The sequence below is a fragment of the Megalops cyprinoides genome, chromosome 1, assembly GCF_013368585.1.
Source record: "Megalops cyprinoides isolate fMegCyp1 chromosome 1, fMegCyp1.pri, whole genome shotgun sequence".
In the NCBI taxonomy this organism is placed as follows: Eukaryota; Metazoa; Chordata; class Actinopteri; order Elopiformes; family Megalopidae; genus Megalops; species Megalops cyprinoides.
Window position 1 is genome coordinate 30,542,173 of NC_050583.1, and position 23,926 is coordinate 30,566,098.

The window sequence follows — 23,926 nt, forward strand, 5'->3', positions numbered from 1 at the left end:
TTTTCCACCACGGTATTAACCCTATTTTTAAAGTACAAACTTAACTATGTAATTTAATGATATTACTTTGCTTGCTGTTTGGCTAAGTTGCTAGTTGCTGATGATCAGCAAATGTAACTGCTCAGTGTCATCATACTACCTTAGTTTTAGTTTCTGACATATTCATTTCTAAACATGCCAGGTACAGTATGCATCTAGGTCCAATATCAACTTTTCAAATGTGTTTTATTTAACCGTTTCTCTTAGCATGTCTAATGATTACAGTTACGGCTAATGTTTGACTAAACACTAATCTCTCTAAATGGTGTGTGACAAACAATTAGCAATTACCTTTTAAATTGACGCAACACCATCTTTAATGTTTGTACACTTCTTGACCTTTCACCCTTATGCACCAAATGAGGCACCAGACACTCTTATTACTAACAATGTCTTTGAACACAGCAAATAATACTTGTGCTTGCAACAGGTATGAACACTCTGCACAATAATGCTGATTTCACAACAACTATTTAATTGCAGTACTTAAATCAATGACATCTTTGATTTAACATTTTCCAATAAGTTTCCAATAAGTATGTTGATGAATTGAGAGTGATTAACATTAATGTAACAGATATATAAGTTGGAGTTTATTTGTACATGAATTTACAGTACTGAAGGATTGCCAAATTATTTTTAGCAGGATGAAGCATATGGTCTCCAGGAAACTTCAGTTACCTATATTTTCTGCATGTGTAGATAAAGCAATGTCATGCATCCATAAGCATGTAAATGTGTTCTCAGTGCATGTTACTTTGCATTTAAATTGTAGTACTATATCATATTCCTCTGTAATTTCAACTCCAGTCAAAAGTAAGTGAAATTCACTCTTCTTGAAACAAACACACAAAAATGGTAGTTTTTCCTTGATTTTAGATCTTTATTTCAAAGAAAAGAAGAACTTTATATCATTTTTACATTTTAGGAACCTGGTAATGGCAGAAAATGTCATGAAGGATTTCTCCTATGTACATGACAAAGCATTTGAGAATAAAGGAAAAAAAACAAGCAAAAAACATTTTGTATGTACAGTTACTTCCACATTTTTGTGAATCTGGTTACTGTAGACAAATAGAACATAGACTATTGAATGATCAATATAAAGACTGGAAGTAATTCAATGTCATTTCAGGTCGACTGCTGGACATCCTGCACACTAAAGGTCAGCGGGGTTATGTGGTGTTTCTGGAGAGCCTGGAGTTTTATTACCCTGAACTCTACAAACTCATGACAGGGAAGGAACCTACGCGAAGGTTCTCCACTATTGTTGGTAAGCTAGCAACCACTCAAGACAAAAAGAGGAACCTTACTTACAATGATTTCTTCCATTGCAGAAATCACTGAGCAGTGGTCTACAACCTGTTTCAGATCCACATTTTTAAGTGTCATTTTACCGTCAACGACACAACCGTGGTTTGACAGGGTCTATTTACAACTTTAATGCTTGCAATGATCGAATCCTCTGATGCCAGGCATCTCCCAGAGTGCATAAGAGAGTGTTGTGTTTCTGCAGTGGAGGAGGGCCATGAGGGCCTGACTCAGTTCCTGATGAATGAGGTCATCAAGCTGCAGCAGCAGGCCAAGGACAAGGACGTGCAACGCGTGGCCATCATGGGCAAAAACCGCACGCTTGAAGATGAGCACAAGAAGCTTCGCCTGGCCAACCAAGAGCTGCTTACCTTCCAGGAGCGCTACAACAAGATGAAGGAGGAGCGCAACAACTACAATGATGAGCTCATCAAGGTGAAGGACGAGAACTACAACCTGGCCATGCGGTATGCCCAGCTGAGTGAGGAGAAGAACATGGCCATCATGCGGAGTCGAGACCTGCAACTGGAGGTCAGGGTGCATCGAAGCATTGAGCCATCCATTCCATTGACTCACTGAATGAGAGTTCAAAAAATGTCACTGTTTTTTCATAGCTGCTTACGATTCAAAGAACTCCCCTGTGTAACACCTCAAAATGCAATACACATCGTGCACTGCTAATGCATAATTTTGATAAATGCTGCTAGTGAGTATAAAACCATGGATTGTACCTGCTGTTCATGCTGGTTGCTGAACATGCTGTGTTTCAGATAGACCAGTTGAAGCACAAACTCAACAAGGTTGAGGAAGAGTGTAAAATGGAGAGGAAGCAGTCACTGAAGCTGAAGAATGACATTGAAAACCGTCCCCGCAAAGAGCAGATCTTTGAGCTGGAGCGGGAGAATGAGGTGCTGAAGATGAAAGTGCAGGAGCTCCAGTCCATCATACAGGTGCCTTAATCCATTTGTTCCAAGATCACAGGGCCTGTCTTTGAAAGCATCATTTGCTCTGAAAAAGCACATTGTTGCTATTCAAATATATTACTCACTGGAGGGAATATACACTTGGCTGAAATTGCTAGGCTAATTTCCAACAGACACAGACGTCCATATATTATGCATACACTAATCTGCAGAATCCAGAACTGTTGTTATGCGAAGACTGTGTTTATTCTATCAGCCATATGTGCAAGGGGAGTACTGTTAATGTTTAACTAAACCGATTTCAAGCTCACAAATGACCTTCCACATAATGTTGTACACATTGTTGGACACATTTGTGTTTTAACAGTTGAAGCAATGCCATTTTTGTTACTAAGTGATAATGTTGTTAATTTTCTTTCTGATTAAATCGAACAAAACAATGTTAACAGTGTTATGGAGTTGCGTTCCCATGAGTGTGAGTCCCATGAGCTTTGTGTTTGATAAAATACTGTATGCTTATTAATTGTACTATTAATTGTATTAATTCTCCACATTATGGCACTGATAATAGATAGATAATGTCTATAATATATGATATATTTGTATCTGTATTTTAAACTTCTCTGACAATTTGTAAACTGCAGCGACATTATTATTCTGTATGCAAAACATGTCAAGACTGTTTTTATCTATCAGGATTACTTATGGTTGTGGTTATTTTTATGCTTTCCTGAAAAAAACTACTCCTACAGTTATGAGGCTACAAACACCATAACTGACCAAGTAATAGTAATAGCATATCCAACTTAGTGTGCATGGCATGGTTTTGGCAGAATTCATGTTTCTATATAGAGCTTTAAGGACAGTTTATCTCCATTTGTCAAATTAGAGGAGTGTTGAAAGCTGCCAAGGCCATCATTGCTACGCAACCAAGGAATCATTGATTGTGAAAAGTCACTGACCACATTACTTTTCTAGCCAATTGAGCCAATTGTTTGGAATACCGCACAACAGTACTAACAAATAGCTAAAAACCATAGATATGACTAGCTAATGCCATATCAGTGATGCCAGTGATGCCAGTCATAACCTGTCATTGTCATTCATGGATGTATCGGGCTACATAGAATAGATAGTGGTTGTAGCTTGAAAACTAGTAGTTTGACTTAGCTCAGTAGCTATCTGTATTTTACATTCTGTTCTGACCATATTTACATTTTAACTAGCTACTGCAACTTGTAGTATGTGAAGATTGTTGTCAAACAGCCAGCTAACATGCAAACATGGTGGTATCTTTTTTACTGCATATCCTCCTTAGTTAGCTAAAAAACAACCTGAATGTGCAGCATCAGCGTCAGGATTACTTGCATATATATATATATGGCGGCAGTGTAGCATAGTGGTTAAGGAGCAGGACTTGTAACCGAAAGGTTGCCGGTTCGATCCCCGCTGGGACACTGCTGCTGTACCCTTGGGCAAGGTACTTAACCCACAATTGCCTCAGTAAATATCCAGTATAAATGGATAACATTGTAAAGAACTGTAACCTATGTAAGTCGCTTTGGATAAAAGCGTCTGCCAAATGAATAAATGTAAATGTATATGTTTGCCTGTGAAAATGTCTAATTAGATAAGGAGCTGCTGTTTACATGGCATTTGTATCATTACTTCACTTCCTCTACAGTTAGCTAACAAACTAATTTAGTGTGTTAGAGTCTGGATAACATCATATTACATTACATTATTGTCATTTAGCAGATGCTTTTATCCAGGGCAACTTACAGTTTTATGCATTTATACAGATGGATATTTACTGAGGCAATTGTAGGGTAAGCACCTTGCCCAAGGGTACAACAGCAGTGCCCCAGCTGAGAATCAAACCACTGACCTTTCAATTACGAGCCCTGCACCTTACCACTACGCCACCACTGATAGTACATTGCTGTGTATCCAAGTTTCTGACTGGAGCACCAAGATGTTAGTGATAGTTGAACATGAAATGTTCAAACATGCAGACTATGTGACAAATTTTTGCCCCTCTGTTTGTCTTAACTTTTTATGGCTAAGGAACCAATTCATTTGAAGGAACTTTAATTCTTCTTTCCTCTCTGTTGTTGCAAGAAAACTGACAAGTGATTAGTAGTGCTTTGAAGGTATGTAGAATCAAGAGGATATTGTGGAATATATGTGCTTAGCTGCAGGATATCTCAACAGCTGCAGGGAAATACTTTATCAATATGGGATTGTGAGCTCACTTTTGCTCAGAGCTGACCTTAAAACCTGCCATTTACCACAAAAGAAGCATCTTACAGTCACATCACATCTAAGTCATTTCAAAAGGAAGATTTACTGCTGTGTTAAGAAAGCACTGACCAACATATCCATCCCACAGTATTCTTTATCACTTGAGAGATAACATCAAAGTGAAAACGACTGCTGTGTGTCACCATGTGGGGGTGTATTTAATTCTTTACTTTTATCATGTCAGCCATCATGCCCTTGTCTCACATGTCTTTGTCCTGAACCTGACACTGAATACCACCTCCATCTCTCTTACGGCCCTGTAGCCAGGAAAGCAGGTGCTGCCGGACTCTGAGAAGGCCATCTTGGACATCCTGGAGCACGACCGTCAAGAAGCTCTGGAGGACCGCCAGGAGCTTGTGAACAAACTGTACAACCTGCATGAAGAAGTGCGGCAGGCTGAGGAGCTGAGGGACAAGGTGAGGACAGGGGGGCTACTTTGTGTGAAAAATATTTTAAAAATCTGAGAGGGGAGAGGAAGTTGCAGGGGAGAGGTGGGATGTGGCAAAAGGTGAGGGGGGCATTCTCCAAATGGCCAGCAAGTGAGAAAAAATAATAGCGTTAGGCTTTTGTCACACCTCCTCTGACGTCTCGCCAAACCGTTTGAGTGAAAGTGTAAAAGGCGTTCATGTTCCATACTCAAAAGGGTGAAACAGCACAGACTGAATGTGCATTACACGGATCAAAGACCACACTTTTACAAGCCTGTCTGATGCCTCTGTTCTCCACTATGTCCACACAAGGTATCTTACCCTTCAATAATAAGTGAGTATAACATATAATGCATCAGCATAACTTCAGTTAGATGAATGTCGGTTGCATAAGAAAAAAAAACATATTCTATGTCTTTCCTTCATACATTTTCTGGAGGTGATATGTCAGATAAACCCCATCTGTTTCCATGGGTAAAAATAACTCTGAGAGCAGTTACAATAAGTTTCCGAGCAGCTTGTCTGTGATGTCAAGAACAATGTTGCTACACAATATACATGGAATGGGACATGCCGGGGACATCATGACTGCAGAGATTTAACCACCCACAATGAGCACCCAAACAGGACATTTCTGTCTTGTTTAGATAATGGATTTGGAGAAAGTGGAAAAAAGAATACTGTCTGATTTGTGCCAGAGATTTTTTAACCGTTTGTGTAATTACGCCCCCTCATGTTATTCTGAGCTTTGGCAATACCTCCCTGATGAAAGCCTCAGATTTATCAACCATGAGCAATCTTACCATTGCACCTTAGTGAAATTGAATGTGTTTACTAATGGTGCATTCAGCATCAACATACTTCAAGTGTGTACCTGAGCTGTGTCTAATAGACTTGATTACATGTTTATCACATAAGTGGTTGTACATATGCATGTTTGCATATTCTGCTTGAGTGTTCTGATTTCTACCATCTGCACAGTTGTGGTTCAATTTATGTAAGTCTCATGCACTGGCATTCTAATTCACTCCCTCATGCATGCCTCTGCCTGACATTTAAACAACATTTAGAGTAAATAGAAACAATCTTATAATAAGCATACAAACAGTTTTATCACGCTCACACATGCCTTTGACATTTATATAACATTTACAGTAAATAGAAATTACCTTGTAATAAGCACTGTATTAGTTTTGCAATTGACCTCATTTCCGATAGGTGCAGATACAGATCCTGCCAAAGATCAACATTGGAAGGGCCATTAAAGTTGCATCTCTCTTGATAAGTCATGCAATATTCACTCAGTGTTAGGAGCATGCCTGAATCTCTGGGCCTTCCCACTTGATGGTCACAGTGCTGCTACTGAGCTGCTATACAGCCACTCAATCAAAACATTAAGTTCTGTAAAAGAAATATTATGATTGAGACTACAGAGGTTTGAAGAGAGTGGGAAGAAACAGGCATTGATGAGAAAAGTAAACAATGTGTTTTAATTTCCTATTAATATTTTGCCGCAAATACTGTATATAAAAAAGATTTCTGGAGTTTTCATAAAAGGATGAACATTCCAAAAAAGGCTGTACTAATTCAGCCTGTAATACCATAATAACAAGTATTTTGTAATATCTCTGCAGTACCTGGAGGAAAAAGAAGATTTGGAACTGAAGTGTTCCACGTTGGTGAAAGACTGTGAAATGTACAAGAACCGCATGAACACAATCACAATCCAGCTTGAGGAGGTGGAACGAGAGAGGGACCAGGTGAAATATAGTTGCAGTTTAAAAGAAGTTTGATACCAAACCTTTTTGAAAAATAAGTTCCAATTGTAAAGAATGCTGGTATGAATAGATGTGTCAAGCCTGTTGGGTAAAAGCTGCCTAATTGTGCTGTCTCTGTGGTCCCCGTCAGGCTTTCCGTGCCCGGGACGAGGCTCAGAACCAGTTCTCGCAATGCTTGGTCGACAAGGACAAGTACCGCAAGCAGATTCGCGAGCTTGAAGAACGGAGCGACGAGTTGCACATCGAGATTGTGCGAAAGGAGGCCAAGATCGTCAACCTAGAGTCTAAACTGAGGCGCCTCTCCAAGGACAACGGGCTGGACCAGGTGAAGGGGTTGCGCCACGAGCTCATTTTAATGCACTTCAGCAGGAACCAGGTGCTTGGGAGTTATTTCTGTATGCTGTGAAATTGGTTTCCCATTTTGATGAACTTTGTGTTCCCTGCGCAGAGTTTGCCCCGTGACGTTCCAGCCACCATCATATCCCAAACGTTCATCCAGTCCGACCCTAAGCCAGACTGTCAGTTTGAGGACTCTGGCGATGAGTCTCCCGATGATCACAAGTTCTTCCTCCCAGAACCTCGGCTTAAACGGAGGCCCAACCTCAAGGGAGTTGGGGTGAGCTCTTTGAACACATCAATTGAGAAACCGTATTTTCAAGCATGGTTTAGACATTCCTCCCTCAGCATTACTAGATTTTTTTTTAAAGAAAAGGATCCACTCATATTTTATGTCTTGCTAGTCATTTTACACATAAATCTCTTCTTTCAGCTCTCAAGAGCGAAGTCTCCTGTCACTGCTCCTAAAACACTGGATTTTCAAGGTAATTTATAATTTTGAATGAATTTTCTAAATTAATATGGTATGATACAGTATGGACCTTGAGTGAGGTCCACCGTGTTTCATTGCCGTCTGCAATAGGTGCACTAAACACAAATGGAGACCTGTCGGATGCACCCAGCACAGATACAAACTCTGTAGCCACCAGCTCTACCAACACTCCTGTCACTCCAACTGGAACAGCAGAGATACTCAATAAGCATGTAAGTTTTCATGTGGTCATTCTGTGTAAACTGAAAAAATCAAGTGAAAAACCATTAAAAAAAATTCATTCATTTCTAAGTCTATGCTAAACACAGTGACTGAGGCAAAAAGTAAATTGTAGCAAGGCATTTTAATTCCTAATATAATGTTCCTTTTACATGTCCTGGCTCTCTTGTGTGGCTGCAAATCACTTGAGAATGGTTTCATTAGCTACAACATATGGTGGCTTGTGCTTAATTTTATTTGCATTATCAGACTCCTTTATGCAGGGAACCTACATATTTCACCTGCCACCAAATTATTAATTTATATAGCTGATTGTTTATGGAAGGGTGCACCGTCAGGGCCCCTGCCTGGAGTTAAACCTTCAAACTTTGGGTGATAGGCTCAGCTCCTTAACCACTACACCACCCCAAATAAGAACAACTCTTTGGGAGCCACAGCTGTTGTTGGTTGCAGGTTTTCCACCATACTACAGATGTAAAATATTTGAGTGATGCTGTCATGCCCTCTAACCCACAATGGTCAAGCGTTACTACTATTACAATGCTATTATCTCTGAGATGTGTTTTTCATCTGCTGGGAAACATCTAAACAGATAAAATAATGTGTACAGTCTTGGATTATACCAAGTAAGCTATGACCATCTGTGCATTCTCACATAAATGCCTTATCAGAGTACTGCAATCATTTTGGGGAAGACTTGTCTGTCCTAGACATCCTTCTAAGACTGTGGCCAACCACTCTTTTTCTGTTTCCTGTGTGAAAGCTCCTGCGGTTTCGCAATGACAGTATAATATCCACAGTCCCTGAGCCACCAGGAAATGACTCCATTGTCAGGAGGAACAAGGAAGGAGAGCAAGATATCCTACCCAGAAGGTATATCACTCAACCTCTCTCAGTTTACTGGAGTACACTGCCTTATGAACAACGGCTGAAATTCAGTACTGTTTAACTGGAAATAGGAGATATTATGCTCTGGTAGCACTGATGTTTATTTTCTTTTTAAGAGTGGAGGCTCATGCAAAGAAAACTTTTGGACACAAGCCTCATAGTGAAATTTCAGGCCTTTGTAATATACTTTATAATATAAGTTTTTCCATTAATCCATGAAGTGCTATGTCTCACATACACTATGTTCCTTTTTTCTAGCCTGTCTGACTTTGATTGTGACAGTGGTGACAACATGGAACTTTGTGGTAAAGTATCTGCCTGTTTAATGTTTGTTTGCAGTTGTAAACTATTGAAAGGGCCTGTATTGACGGTGACATCATGAAGAATGTTTTTAGTAGTTTTATTTTTTATATCATTTAAAATTTTCATTTTTTTCAGGAAAAGTCACTTGCAGGACAAATGAATTAAACAATAATAAATGTCAAATTTACCAAAATGACAGGAACAAAAAAAAAATCTCATTGATAAAATGCAAAAGACAGCTTATAGGTATTCCATTAGTGAGTTGTATGGTGAAATATACAGTTTGAAATTTCCCTTCAGGCATATTATTAAGCCAGCTCCCCAGGGTCCTTACAGACACACAGAGCTGTATTTAACCAGAGAGGTAGAGTCCTGTATTTCTTGCTTCCCAAGCTGACACTACTGACCCAGAAAATCCTCATTTTCCTCTGCTTATGCTGAGATCTCTATCACTTTTTGGACTAAAGTAACCATTTTAAAATTGTATTATAGAATATTTTTTTTCTCTGAAAGTATCGTTCAATGTGAAAAAGGCACAAGAAAAAAGAAAGAGTTTCCTGGAGGGAAGCGAAAGTTAGCTGATATTTTGTAAAGTGTTATTTTTCAAGGGGAAAATGATAATCAGTTATTGAGATATGGTATCATAATGTTCATTAATAACCTTGGAATTGACAAACTGCATTCATATATTTTTTATCCCTATGATATCTGTCCATCTTGTATACGTTTGATAGTTTTTAATGCTAATTTATTATTTGTTAGTATGCAATTATATGTATGCTACTACCAGTACAGAACATTTCTTTACTGTATACTGTCACAGCCTTATTAGCTGGCCAGTGTTGCTGGTGTTCCCTCATTTATTATCAGCTGTGATTTACAGTCAGTTTCTTTGGATGGACTATGGACATTAGCACTGGTTCCATCATCTATTCTTACCTCTTCAGTGAAACACTGGAATTGTTTCAATGTACCCCTAATGCTGTTGGGTTTATGCATACAGCCCTGTGTCTTTTACATCCTCCTAGTAATGCCTTTATAACCTCCTAGTGAGACGCTTAGATCAACAACAGGAAGATCAGTTACATAATGTTCCATTATCAATAAATGAACACACTGCAGGGTATAAAAACACAAACCAAAGTCACAGTGTTGTTAATACATGGGTATGTGCTGTATTATTACTGATAACATGACAATGGCTAATGTCCTTTTGTGTAAAAAATGATCATATTGCTCTTATAACTAATACGAATATTGAATAGACCTGATGTGTTCTTTCCATCTTTTGCCAGATCCAAATGAAAATATGTTGTTCATTAAAGGTCTTTCATTAAATTTGTTCAGTTTAGTACAGTTTTACCAAGTAAGTTGGTTTAGGTTATCCTCTCCTTTCTTCTCTATTTTCAAACGTTTTCCTTTAGGCCTCGCTTTGTGTCATTCCTCTGAAGTTGAATCTAATGAACGTTGGAAATACAGGCTGAAAATAACTGTCATTTTAAATGTTGCATCTGAAGAAAACTTATAGTTGTACTGAACAATTGTCATTAGTTACAGTTTTCTCAAGTTCTGAAACAGCATGTAGTGAAATTAAGGTATTATTAAACAGAGTTCTTATGGATAGATTCTCTAAAAACACACAAACAGGCTGAAACATATATTCTCATGTAAGTGTGAGAAGGTTGGCCTGGCAAAATCAAACACTTTGCATCTTTCATAAAAATCAGAGCAACTGATTATATATATTATATATATATATATATATATATATATTTATTACTGTTCCACCAAGGGCTTTCTGGGACAACGAGCTGTTGGTTTCATGTTTGATAGACTTTGCCCAGTGTACACCTGGTGTATGCATGGCACCATCAATATGTTTGTTGCAGCTTCCTTTGCCTTTGAAATCTACAGGGACATTATACAAAGCATTATTCTTTTGTTTTCATGAAATATTCTCAGGAATGTTCAGATAGGATTCCTCTTATTGCAGTAGCATAAGTTTGTTCATGCTTTTCAACTGTTACTCTTCACAACCAACAGCTGCTCATTTTTTACTCAACCAGAGCGTTGGTTCAGCTGTCCAGCATGAGCCAGTATGGCACAGCAATATCCTTTCCAGCAAGAGTAGCAAGCCTTAAAAATATTTGCTACTCTTTTGAAATGAATCAGGATATTTCTTTTATTTCTGTTCATGTTTTATGTTAGTAGTCTGAACTTTTAAAGCTATCACAGACATCTCTGTATTTCACAGTGACCTTTACAGAGTGACCGTGTTCTTCATGACCTCCATAACAAAACTGGAACATCTGTGCAGCTTTTAGAGTAATCAGTTTACAATGCACAGACCTTTGTGGAGATGATGAGAAACAGTACAACTCTTAGTGCTGTCTGGATGGGACTGCACTTCTCTTCTGACAGTCAGACAGACACTCCTGGCAACTGCTCAACTGATCTACAAGCAACCAAAATACTGTCACGTCACACCTCTCTTCATCCCTTCACACTGACTACCTGTTGTGGCTCAAAAAAAAACTCTAGTCCTAGCCTAGCCAGCGGTACCAGTCTCACTTATAGTCTATAATCACGTCTCACTCACCTGACAGACCGCTCCACTCAGTAGTCCCTTCCTGGAAGGGTCACTCATCTCATTCACATCTATTATCTGCCCTTGACCCCCAAGTGTTGAAATGAGTTCACCATAACTGCCGGAACAGCAGGATCGCTGTCCATTTTCTGGTGCACACTGAAATCTCTCATATTCAGACTAGAATCCTAGGCCCCCCCCTAACATTGTAATAAAAGGTAGTAGTTGTAAAACGGGTCGTGATTTATATAAGATATAAGATAATATAAAATAAAGCCTGTTGTCACCTCAGGTTTTTACAGCGGGATAAGCTCCGTGGCAGACGTGCCATGGTGATACAAACCTGGTGGCTGGATATCGTCAATAAAAGTTTAAGGCCGTGTGCCCTCTGACAGCACTTACTCCCATTGTAGTAATGATTCCCACATTGGTACTATATTTCAAGGGTGGCAATATCGATTCAGCATCTGTGCAGCTAATTGCCTAACCCTATTGGATGTACTTCTTGTAAGTTTCTCTAGATAAGAGTGTTTGCCAAATGCATCTATATTTATATGTATATATCCATGTTGGTAGACTTACCTGTCAATGCAGATCATGATTTCATGCAAGAAATTAATTCAACACTTGAATGAGATGTCTTTCCCTCTGGGGAAAGCAGTGATGCTGAAGCACTGAGACATGCAGGCAGTGGGGAGTGTGTGCTGTCAGTCCGGTGAGTGAGCATGCCTCCATAATCCTTTCTTTCAGATGAAGATGCTGACAGGTTCTCCCATGGACCTCCGTCCATTCACTCCTCCTCATCCTCCCATCAGTCAGAGGGCTTGGAGCTGGACCTGGAACAAGTCAACAACATCTTCCGAAAGTTCTCCTTGGAAAGGTACAGTCAGACTGCTGACACATATTTAGACTGTCGTTCATGCATACTTGAGACATTTGTTAATAGAGTATAACTGAGAGAACTGCAAAGTTGGTCATCTGGCTTTTTATTATTTTATTTTCTTTTTTATCATCTGCCTGTGTCAACAGTTAGTCACGTCAGAACAAACAAGCGTTAACACAGGCCTCTCAGATTCTGTCTTGCTTAAGGGATGAAATGGTTTGTGTAGGAACTGAACTATTTCGCTAATGCAGATTAAAGCTTGCTCATCCACAGCCTCCATAAAACATGTGACACAAACATCTAAATCTGTAGCTTTGGGGGTCTTATGTTCTAATCTCTGAAGTGTAGGTTCATTTACACTGAAGAGAGAAGAAAGTGAGTCACAGTGAAAACAAGATATGTTTGCCTCAAACATGACCACATCTTTTAGAATGTCACTGGCAGCTCATTTCAGCACATATTGACGAGGCCGGGAAGCGTAGGGCTTCATGTCTAATCACAAACAGGATTTACAAATCTCCACAGAGGTGTCTGTCTATTGTGTATAGACTATCACACTGCTTTGCCTCTGAGTTCCATATTTATATCGAAAGTGCAGTCTATGTACGTTTGAATCGCCTGTATGATTAATGACACTCATTCTTAGAAGTAAAAGATGGTATCTGTACATTTCAGATGCACAGAGCGCGGAGGTTTTTGTGCTTTAATAAGTCATGTTCAGATTTCCTAAATGGAAATAGACAGAGCCACAGACACTAATCCAGTCCTTATAAGTCTCTATAAAAAAGAAATGGACTTATATTCATTATTTACATATTCTTTTCATCTGATCTAATCCAGAAGTATCTGCATGAGTCAGTATTACATTGTGTAGACATGCTATTGAATGAGCTGCAATAGATTATAAAACAGAAATACTTAGTGGTCTGTACAATTGTCATTTGTCTAAACAGCAATAATGAAGACTGTTAACTTGAAAGGCTTTTCCCAAGGCATCTACACATCAATTTAGCATTTGTGTTTTTTTCCAAATGTCACATTGTATCTAATTAATTATTTAGAATGGAGATCACAGTAGAAATGCAGAATAAATAACTCTCTATAAATAACCACTGATTTGAACATGAAAGCAAACATTGGAACACTGGCTGATTTTTTTTTAATATTCATCAACAATTCTGTCAGATCTTGTTTTGAAGAATTTGGCTGAAGCACTCTTTTCTGTTGTCCTGCTTATCTGAAATAATAAATGTTAGTAGTGGACTCCTGTTGTGAGTTGTTTACAAATCAAGCCAAGGGCCCTTGAGGGACAGTTGTCATCTGTTTCAGAACTAATTATATCAAAATGAAAATGAAGCCAGTATTTTAAAGTTCAAGTGAGTCATTCAATTTCGAAAGAAAGCTCCCATTTTCCCTTTGGTGATGAGAGCTAAGGGAATGAATGACTCACACCTTCTTTGTTTGACTCAGTCTTGACTCGTGTTGCTTCTTCATTCATCAGTCAATCACAGAGTGTTTTTTATTGGCAGACTTTGAATAGAATATTGCCATATTTTCAATATCCAGACCCAGTCTTCCACAGGAATGTTAGGTAATTTGTCCCTGTGAGAATACATAAATTGGGGAGCTGTGCATCTGGATACAAGGGATTGTAATAATAAAGCAGAATTGTTCAAATACTTTAAAACATGTGCATTTATTTGTCTCAGCTAAGAAGCATTTCTGGTTTGGTGTCCATTTCCAGTAGTGCAACCGTTTTCCTATCTGGTCTTGGTAATTACATTCTTGTCAGCATTGAAACCCTTTGTTTCCATATTTTACATCAGAACAGTTCTCTGTGAGTTGAGATGTTCTCACATATGTGGGTATGTGTGTATGTGTGTGCGTGTGTGTGTCCTTCAGACCCTTCCGGCCCTCTCTCACCTCCTTCACTCGAGTCAGCAGCACCCTCCGTCCCGTGCAGGACCTGTCCCTCCCTGGGGACTCCTTCCTGTCTGAAGTTACGCTGGTGGGAGGAAATGCCAGCGGCATCTTCATTTCCTCCGTCCAGCCAGGATCCAATGCCGAGAGGGTCGGTCTGCGAGAGGGACACCACCTCCTACTGGTGAGCGAAGGAGACAGCACCTCATGTGGATTGAGAGTGACTGAATTTGACATCTACAGTCTTATATTTTGCCTTTTTGCTTTGTATCTCTGCATTTGACAAAGCTGTGTTTGTAAACTCCAGTGTAGTTCTGTATCTGTATTATGTGTTTTAATGTATTTTTTGTTTCCAAAAGCTTGCTTTTTTGTAGTGAGAATTTTATAGTCCTGCTTTTTTACTTCATTACAGTATGATGAAGTAAAAGTACAATAGCTATCCAAATAAATATTAGCTAATTCAGGGTGATTTACATAGATTTCAGATAATATATATTCTTACTGGCCAATGCCTCTGCCGTCTTAATCTTTGTCCTTTCAGCTGGAGGGCTGTGTTCATGGAGAAAATCAGAGTGTCCCTCTCGATACCTGCACTAAAGAGGAGGCCCACTGGACCCTGCAGAGGTGCAGTGGAATGATCAAGCTGCATTTCAGAGCCAACTTCGATGGTAGGCCCAGCAAGCTCTTTACTACTGTCAGCAGCCTGCTATTTCCCAAGCCTTTTGGCGCCCAGAGGTCTGAGGCAGCCTTGCTGAGTTCAAAAGACGTCCACCGTGGCAAAAGCTGCTGGAGAACATCTGGAAGTTCAATGACATCTTTGGTTTTTGCTGTCTGCCCTCGGGCTGGCTTTCTTGGTCAGCTTAGTGTGCTTCGCTTATCTGCAGATCTCACCAATCAACCGTGTGCTCACCACACTGGGCTTTAGCACGGACATGTTTGATCAAAGACCTCATGTTGTACAGTTTCATCCAAACAGGCAGTGCAGTGTGTTACGGAGCGCTCCCACAAAGGGACACGTATCTGTGTAAATCCAGAATGTTTTTCCGTGAGTCAAAATGGAGCTCAGCAGCAAAATCTGTGCCAAAAGCAAAGAGTGCCGATGAACCCGGTTGCCCCTGACAGTGCATGTCTCGCTGCCAGGTTACAGGAAGCTTCAGAGGGAGATAGAGGAGGGCACGCTGGTGTCCGGGGATTCCTTCTACGTCCGCCTCAACCTGAGCCTGTCGGGCCAGTGGGACAGCTGCTCCATGTGCGCGCGCTGCGACGACATCGTCCACGTGCTGGACACCATGCACCAGGAGAAGAACGAGTGGCTGTGCGCGCGGGTCGACACCTTCACCGACAAGGACCTGGAGAAGGGCTCCATCCCCAGCTACTCCAGGTACCTGCTCTCCTCATCCCACGCAAGGCCTGTGACACCCAAAGGCTGGGACGCCACACTCCCTGTTGCTTGGTGTAGGCGCCAAGAGTCCAATGTCCAATTGTCTGTATGTTAATGATATCAGCATGATAGTTCCACGGCAGTTCTCAGCAGTGGAAGTGCGAAAGTCTGTAGCGTAAAAGCGGGAAAGGATGAATCATCAGCTGACATCAGCCTAACTGCGGCGCTCTGAGCTCTGCCTGGTTATATCAAGTAAAGATGACACGGTCACATTACACAGACACTTGACTGCTTGCATTCAGCTCACTCCTTGCCCTGTAACTTGTAGTCTGGCCAAACAGCGCTGACAGAAAAGTGGCTGTTCCCTAAAGGGTGGCCTCATGGTTTGCCGGGGCTGTATTCCCACGCACACGATGGAACATATTCTGAACCGCCTCTCCCTTCGTCCTGACTCCCCGCAGGGCCCAGCAGCTCCTCCTTGTGAAGATTCAGAGGCTGGTGTGCAGAGGGAGCCGGGACGAGACGGACAGCCTGCGTGGGCTCAGGGTGAGCCCTCTGCTAATGTTTCTCTGTGTCATGCTTTTCAGACACTTAGATCTGGAAGAATCCATTTCTTGATTGTGCCATTTAAAAGAAATTATTTAGTCCTCCCATGCCAGTAGTTTGAAGCACTGGGTCACTCCACATTGTTTGTTGACCATAGTGAAAGTATGTAAAAAGTAGTTCTTTATTTCTTACATGAAGCTTGACAGATACAGCTTGGCAGCCAGCAGCATTATCTACAGGGGATCATGAATCATTATTTAAACTGAAGTGGAAAATGTTTTGCAGAACGGCAGGAGGTTCAGATATTATGTCTGAATTATAACGTTAATGGAAGACTCATCCATCTGTGTCAGTTCTTATTATTTATTTATTCATTTAGAATATGTTACAGCCGGAGGAATCCCCGCCTCCTCCTGATCCCAAGTCCAGCCCTCGACTGTCCCGCGCAAGCTTCTTCATTGGTCAGATCTTACAGGTAACAGCCCTTGTCCGGCCCTAATGCACAGTGGGGAGAGAGCTGTGAGGATGAGCTTGTAATGTCTGTGTGGTGGGCTTGTGCTTGGGGTGAGAGGTCTCTCCTTCCAGTTTGTCAGCAGGACCGAGAACAAGTATAAGAGGATGAACAGCAACGAGAAGGTCCGGGTCGTGAGCGGAGGAAGCTCCACACTTCCCAGGCCCGGGTTCGACAGCATGAAGCAAGAATGTAAGCTTTTGTTCTCATGCTATCCTGTCACATTAGTGACATGGAAGAACTTAGATTCACATTGCAGCTGGTACTATTTTAGCATTCGTCGTTTATCCTAAGTTTGGTTCTTCATTAAGACTGTACAGTCATTGCTCCACTGCCCTGCACATCCTAGGGTTTAAGTGCTTGTTTGTTCTCAGAACTGGCTTTGTTCTGTGTTTCAGACTCGGACACAGAGAGTGATCTGAGCAAGAGCTTAAACCTGATCCCCTATTCCCCGGTGACCCCTTACCGCTCTCAGCGTAAGAGGCCAGTCCTCTTTGCCCCCAACATTCTGGCCAAAACCATTGTGCAGAAGTTCCTCAATTTAGGAGGAGCTATGGAGTTCAACATATGCAAGCCAGGTAAAGCAAAGCGCACACAGGCCAGAAGGACCATTATGATGAACAGGTGTCAGAGGACACAGCCGATTGACACAGTCAGACCCAAAGCGGATAGGACACCGCAAGTGAAATATAGGTCACAGACAGGGGCTGGTGACACTGCCTCTTTTGTTATCACTAAGTATGACGGTAAACCCTGTTTGCATCAATGCATTATGGTTGTGCAGTCATGTGACAACAGGACTTAATGGGAAAAAAAACAAAGAAAAAGAGGTCAAACATATAGACCGAATCAGAACCAGTGCTGAGAATGGGTGAGATTCACGTCTTGTGCATTACATCCCGATTACTTTGGAATTAACATGGATTAACAAAGCTTTGATTCATTTTTGTGAGGATTGTTAGTCTTCTATTTGATTAGTTTTTGTTACAGAGTTATAGTAAATAATGAATTCTGGTCCTTGAGATACGTTTAGATACTATTTAAAGCATGTTAACCTGACACGTGTTATTCTTTTGTTATTCTATTGTTATATGACAGATCTGCTCTGTTTGCATACTCATAGATCTGTATAAAATCTGCATAATCTTGATTTATTACTTTTACCGGTTAACTGCCACCGTGTTGATTATATTTTATTTTTTAGACATTTTGTCAAAAGAAGAGTTTCTGTTCAAACAGAAGATAGAGCCCATTATTTATTCCAAAGAGAAGCATGCCAGTACCTATGAGTGCATCACTCCTGAAAATATTGAAGCTGTTGCTGCCAAGGTAAAATTTTGGACATCTGATGTATACTTTTTAAATGACGAGTGTCCTGGAAGAACAAGATAACCTACACTTTCTTTGTGTAAGTCAAATTTTAACATCATATGACAGTCATCTTTAGAATCCATTACTGACCTTCTTTAGTAGACACAACTGAAAATGTGATAATCGTCCTTCACAGGATTCAATTTTTGTCCTTCAGACATTTTGCAAAAACTACAATTGAATGGGTTATCACATTTTTCCAGGACACCCTCAATTATCGTCTTGCTTAAGGGTGTTATTTCTCTCTTTACACATTCATTATGGGTGCCTAAAACATGCACTTTTCAGCAATGTTATTTACTTGTTGTAATTGGTTTTCCCAGTTCGTTTTTTCCTGTAACCTTGTAATGAGAGGGAGAACATGGAGGATGCTATTTCAGATGCTGAAGCCTGAGGCTAGGACAAGCCCAGATGTATTTAGTGACAAAATGGCTGCGAGGCAGAATTTCTATCAGTGTAAACATACACGCACACGTATACACACAGGAACGTGTATGTCATGCCCAGGACTCTCTGTTTGAGCCTCTGAGCCTCATTGCTTTTGTTCCAGGTCAGAACAGAGCCCTATGCTGTGGTCCCTCGCATCTCAAAACCATCCTCAGACCGCCTCTCATTCTCTCTCTTCTGCACCTATCACAGGGTCGCACCTCTCTCTACCTGCTCTGAGAATCGAAACTCCCCATGCATAATAACTCCCTTCTCCATCCTCCAGCGTACCCCCACAAGTCAGCCAATTTCACAGTTCTCGATAATTCAAATAGATCTGCGGTGACTTTTTCATCTGCTGAAATAAGTCTGACTTTGATTGGGGATACAAAAACCGTGCGTACATGATGAAAATACAACAAAGGGATGCTGGTGACAGGAGAAGGCAGGGCCATATGGACTACATGCTTCATGCAAAGTCCTGCTCTGAAAAGCAGCCACTTCAAATAGCCTCCTCAGTGTGGTCTGTGAGGAAGTGAAGTGAGAGGAAATATTAGCTGCCTGCCGATTAATGTGCTTGAAAAAGCCTCCTTCAGAGGCAGCAATCTTCCTTTGTTTCAGAGCAAATTGCATTCCAATGAGAAACAGAAACAATCATGCATGAATAAAAAAAAAAACAAAAACAAAGACATAATCATTTCAGCACCAAAGAAAGAATAAGTATATGTGATACAGTCAATGATATTTCTACTGAGGCTCAAGGAAGACTTCACAGCAATTATTACATTCTTTTGGATAAGAAGATTGGGAGATGCTCGCGAGGGTCACGGAGTCTCATGAATGTAAAATAACAAGAGGGGATGAAAATGGAGCTGTCAGACAAGCTGTTAGATATTGTGCACAAGTGACCACGCTCTGTGTTTGCAGTTTGATGGTCACTCAGATAAAGAGGCCTCTGTCTTTTGTGCACAGTTCAAAATGAAATTGAAATTTGTGGTCTGCTTGCCTTTTAATGAAAATGAATTCTTCATAATTTCTTCAGAATAAACACTGCCTGCTGGAAGCTGGCCTCAGCTGCACCAAAGACTTACTCAGAAGAGAAATCTATCCCATCATCATCTTCATCAAAGTCTGTGAGAAAAACATTAGGAGATTAAGGTACCCAAATTAACCATGCTGCATAAATAGTGTTTGAGGAACTAGCAAGGTATGCAAACTTATACATGTATACACACTGATTGTTTTTCTTTCCTCTTTTTGGGGTATGAAACCAGTTATATTCCATGCACAGTTATTGAGTTATTTTAGGTGTGTCAGTTCACTAAAAACAAGCAGCTTCTTAATCAAATGAAAACAGATTGAGCGAAACCCCAGATACGAAAGGTCAAGGTTATGGAAAGAGTCATGTGGATGGAAATATCTGCACAGGATACAGTATTTTTCTGACAAGTTGCAGGCACGAAGAAGGGGCTTTCCACACTCTAGAGTGAGAAATCATAAACCATTAATTAATAGCTGTATATCCCATGCATATGTCTGTCTCCTGTTTAAAACTGGTCAATGTTTCTTAAATGAATGCTGATTATTATTTGCTGCTTTATTAAAGTGATAATAATGATGGTTAGCTTTAAGATTAAAACAGTAATTATTTTGTTCACTGAAGGAGGCTGCCATTGAAGGTGGACTCAGAAGAAGAGTTCCTGAAGACATGCCGTATGAAGGAGAAGGAGCTGGAGGCTCTTCCTTGCCTCTATGCCTCTGTGGAGCCGGATTCTTGGAGCGGGGTGGAGGACCTACTCAAAGTCATCAAGGACAAAATCTTCGAGGAGCAGAGGAAGACTGTCTGGGTAGAACAGGACCTCCTTTAGGAAATGTCGCCATTGTTGCCACAGTGGCGTCTTACTGGTAGACCGGAATTGTCAGATATGACAGTTCAATGGAACCCAATGTGTCACTCTGTCCAGCTTTGTTGGAATCCTTAATGGAGTACGAGTGAACAGGAAAATGACACGAGCAGGCTGTTCCATAAGGTATGTGCAGCCAGTGAATGCTATGGAGAACTTCTTGGGCCAGGGAGCAGAATAGTATTGAACGCAGAGAGATGGGTTCTCAGATAAATAATGGAGAAGTTAAGGAACAGTGTGGAATATTACAGTACAGGTGTGGTATATATCCAGGGTGCCTTTTCTCTGCAGCCATTCCAGTAAAATATAAATATACCTACTCCATCTATAAAGGAAAATAAGACACCGGCCTTTGCTCTTGATGTGATATATCTGTGTGGACTAGCAATGAAGGTACTGCTGCTGCTGTCTTCAGAAAAAAATGGTTGAAGGACATATTCAAAAAATGTATTGTGCAAACCGAAGTATCGCCTAATTTGGAGATAAAAAGAATGAATTCTGAAGCTTCACCAGTATTTAATGAAAATTAGACTATGCAGTCAAAATATGACATTTCACTCTGTAGGTAAACACAGCCCGAGGCACCCATTAATTACTAAGATTATTTTCGCATTTATGTCATCTCACTGCATAATTACAGTTTGTTCATCATACAGTATTTATTTACTGCTATTTATTTATCTGTTCTGCCAAAAGCAGTCTGAAGCACACATTATGGCAGCAGATATTTTTTTCTTCACCCACGCCACCCAACGTATAATAAACTTTTGTAACTGAGAAATGGAAACAGTGATTTGCAACAGTTTTTCAAGTACACTTTTCAGATTAATTTAATAATACTTATGTGCATGGCTCCAAATGTAATGAGAAATAATCACAGAAAGATGGAACAAAACAGTAGAGAGAAAACAGTCTATGTCTACTAACAATGCCATTCAAGTAAATTCAAGGAATTTTTTTCATGCTAATTGCATCCTACGTAAATTATTTTTTAATGTGTTAATACATGGCACTTTACTTTTTTTCTATCTGTTGCAAAATTCAGTTTCAGGACATTTTACTGAGCCTTGATGTTGAGCATGGTTTTGAAAAGCTAGCAAACTGAGTTGTTAATCATGAATAATCAGACAGCAGAAAAACGTTAGGTTTGGCTTATGGTATCAAAACCAAGTGAGAAAGGGTCCGAGTCTCTCATTAAAAAAACTGTGATCACACCATCAAACGTGACCTGCACTGTAAATACACTGGCACAAATTGTGAGGGCATCAGCATGATGGATCATGAGTACAAAAATTTGCACATAGAAGAATCACAGCTTCCTTGACTTAATCTGCACTGCCATAGTGCAATATTGTGAACACTGTTATTTAAGAACTCTTTCCAAGCAAGACATATTATTGTTATTGTTATTACTATGACTGCTACTATTTTTTATGCTGTAGTTTTTTAAAATATTTGATTAGTAAATAATGTTGAACCCCAACATTCAGAGAATTACCAAAATAAAAAAGCTGTGGCCACGCTGTAGCATATGTCTATGACCCTTTGCCAGCTTTTGGTATAAGAGCTTTACACCAAATGCAATGTATGTGTAACGGGTGGTCTCTTACTGCGTTGTGTATTAGATTTAATGTGATGTTACGTGGGTCGGCGAGCGAGCGAGTTTCGAACCGAGGTTCTTACTGCTCGCTGCCAACCCCTTAAAGCAAGCGTCGTTGCCAGTTGAGCTAAAGGCAAATTGCCGTTAGCCTGTCGGCAACAACGCTACTTAGCCAGGTCTCAGAGGGAGTGACGTAGCCGCTGCAACCACTCGGCTACCTGCTACCCGCTACCTAAGGCTTTACGCAGGACTCACACGAGCTAATCACTTCAGCTCCGCTACACTCACCCCCCTTTGACCTCCTCTGACTCCTCAGCGACCACTGGCGGCCAAGCTGTGCTTTAGCCAGTGATCCGGGTCACGGCACCAATGTAACGGGTGGTCTCTTACTGCGTTGTGTATTAGATTTAATGTGATGTTACGTGGGTCGGCGAGCGAGCGAGTTTCGAACCGAGGTTCTTACTGCTCGCTGCCAACCCCTTAAAGCAAGCGTCGTTGCCAGTTGAGCTAAAGGCAAATTGCCGTTAGCCTGTCGGCAACAACGCTACTTAGCCAGGTCTCAGAGGGAGTGACGTAGCCGCTGCAACCACTCGGCTACCTGCTACCCGCTACCTAAGGCTTTACGCAGGACTCACACGAGCTAATCACTTCAGCTCCGCTACATATGCAATACAACAGCAGATGAAAAACATAACAATAATATAACAGCTTATGACAGTAAAAGAAGGCCTTTCTTTTAAACAATTGGGAGCTCTCACATGCATAAAGTCACAGAATGAAAAATAAAATTCTGTAACGTTATAATATTATCATTATCAAGTACTAAATTGTGTATTGCGTGTATATTATAGTATGTATCTAACTTGATTGTGTGTTGCTCCCTTGGACAAATGTGGGAATGTAATAAATCAAACAATCAGTGAACAAAGGACTTCAAGGAAATGGCATCAATCAAATGTCTGAGATCATATTCAGCATATTAAACATGACACATTATGCACATATTTAATCCGGGGTCTGTCACTCCTCGTGTGGCAGGACTGCAGTGTAGAGGCTCAAAGGTGGAAGCAAATTACTTGTCCAGGTTTGTTTGTGACTTCCTTGCATCATGTCAGTGCAAGTGCCTGGGGCCCCACTTACGTGTCAGATATTCTCTCCATCAGATGTATGATTCATCCTTATAGCGGCAAAACATCAAACCCCACCCCGCAATGCTTCACTGTTGCTTTTTATTGTATGGCAGCGAGCGTGCAAAAACCCAGAGCCTGTTCTCTATTGACGTCACCAGTCCAGGAAAAGGCAAGTGTGCAGTTAGCAGGAGCAAGCGCTGCTGCAGCGTGCACCGCAGGCCCTGCATGACGGCTGTGCAAGATCAAGGGCTTCTCCACCTCGTAAATGGCACCTCTCTCACATTGTGTTTGACTGAAAACAAGGTGGACACATCCATAGGGAGCCCTGACTGTGGGGGTTATTTGCACCTTTTGAGGATGCACGTCACAAAACCCATCTCAATTTCAGACTGCCAGCGCTGTGCCTGCCTTATTCTCTATTTGAAGCTGCATTTCGGCTTTTGTGTGAATGCAAGTGTAACCAGGACAGAGAACTTTCCACCCACCTGCCACCCACTCTCTCACTAGCAAACATCCACCCACGCTCTCTCCCCCTGCTCTCAATTCACACGTATTTGAGTGAGATTACTGTCACTGTCGAGTGATGTGAAAAACAATAACAACAAGAAAAAAAAAACACGTGGATCAAGTGCATCATCAACACTG

At 40.7% G+C, this 23,926-nt stretch overlaps 1 protein-coding gene across 2 annotated transcripts in view; it reads left to right on the top strand.

Moving 5' to 3' along the window:
* The window catches only part of LOC118779232 (caspase recruitment domain-containing protein 11-like), a 41,240-nt gene extending 19,823 nt beyond the window's left edge, over positions 1–21,417 (top strand). Inside the window, exons 3-24 of one of the 2 annotated variants that reach the window (XM_036531222.1) lie at positions 1,175–1,312; positions 1,556–1,881; positions 2,121–2,300; positions 4,841–4,993; positions 6,640–6,765; positions 6,914–7,108; positions 7,232–7,399; positions 7,553–7,604; positions 7,703–7,824; positions 8,595–8,704; positions 8,978–9,024; positions 12,360–12,489; positions 14,395–14,596; positions 14,954–15,080; positions 15,553–15,793; positions 16,255–16,339; positions 16,719–16,814; positions 16,925–17,042; positions 17,249–17,428; positions 18,055–18,179; positions 19,690–19,805; positions 20,311–21,417. In XM_036531222.1, the coding sequence (XP_036387115.1) occupies positions 1,175–1,312; positions 1,556–1,881; positions 2,121–2,300; positions 4,841–4,993; positions 6,640–6,765; positions 6,914–7,108; positions 7,232–7,399; positions 7,553–7,604; positions 7,703–7,824; positions 8,595–8,704; positions 8,978–9,024; positions 12,360–12,489; positions 14,395–14,596; positions 14,954–15,080; positions 15,553–15,793; positions 16,255–16,339; positions 16,719–16,814; positions 16,925–17,042; positions 17,249–17,428; positions 18,055–18,179; positions 19,690–19,805; positions 20,311–20,515 (3,242 nt within the window). In that variant the 3' untranslated portion in view covers positions 20,516–21,417. The remainder of the gene's footprint in view (positions 1–1,174; positions 1,313–1,555; positions 1,882–2,120; positions 2,301–4,840; positions 4,994–6,639; positions 6,766–6,913; positions 7,109–7,231; positions 7,400–7,552; positions 7,605–7,702; positions 7,825–8,594; positions 8,705–8,977; positions 9,025–12,359; positions 12,490–14,394; positions 14,597–14,953; positions 15,081–15,552; positions 15,794–16,254; positions 16,340–16,718; positions 16,815–16,924; positions 17,043–17,248; positions 17,429–18,054; positions 18,180–19,689; positions 19,806–20,310) is intronic. The other variant, XM_036531230.1, reaches the window with a different exon arrangement.
* The last annotated feature ends 2,509 nt before the right edge of the window (positions 21,418–23,926 follow it).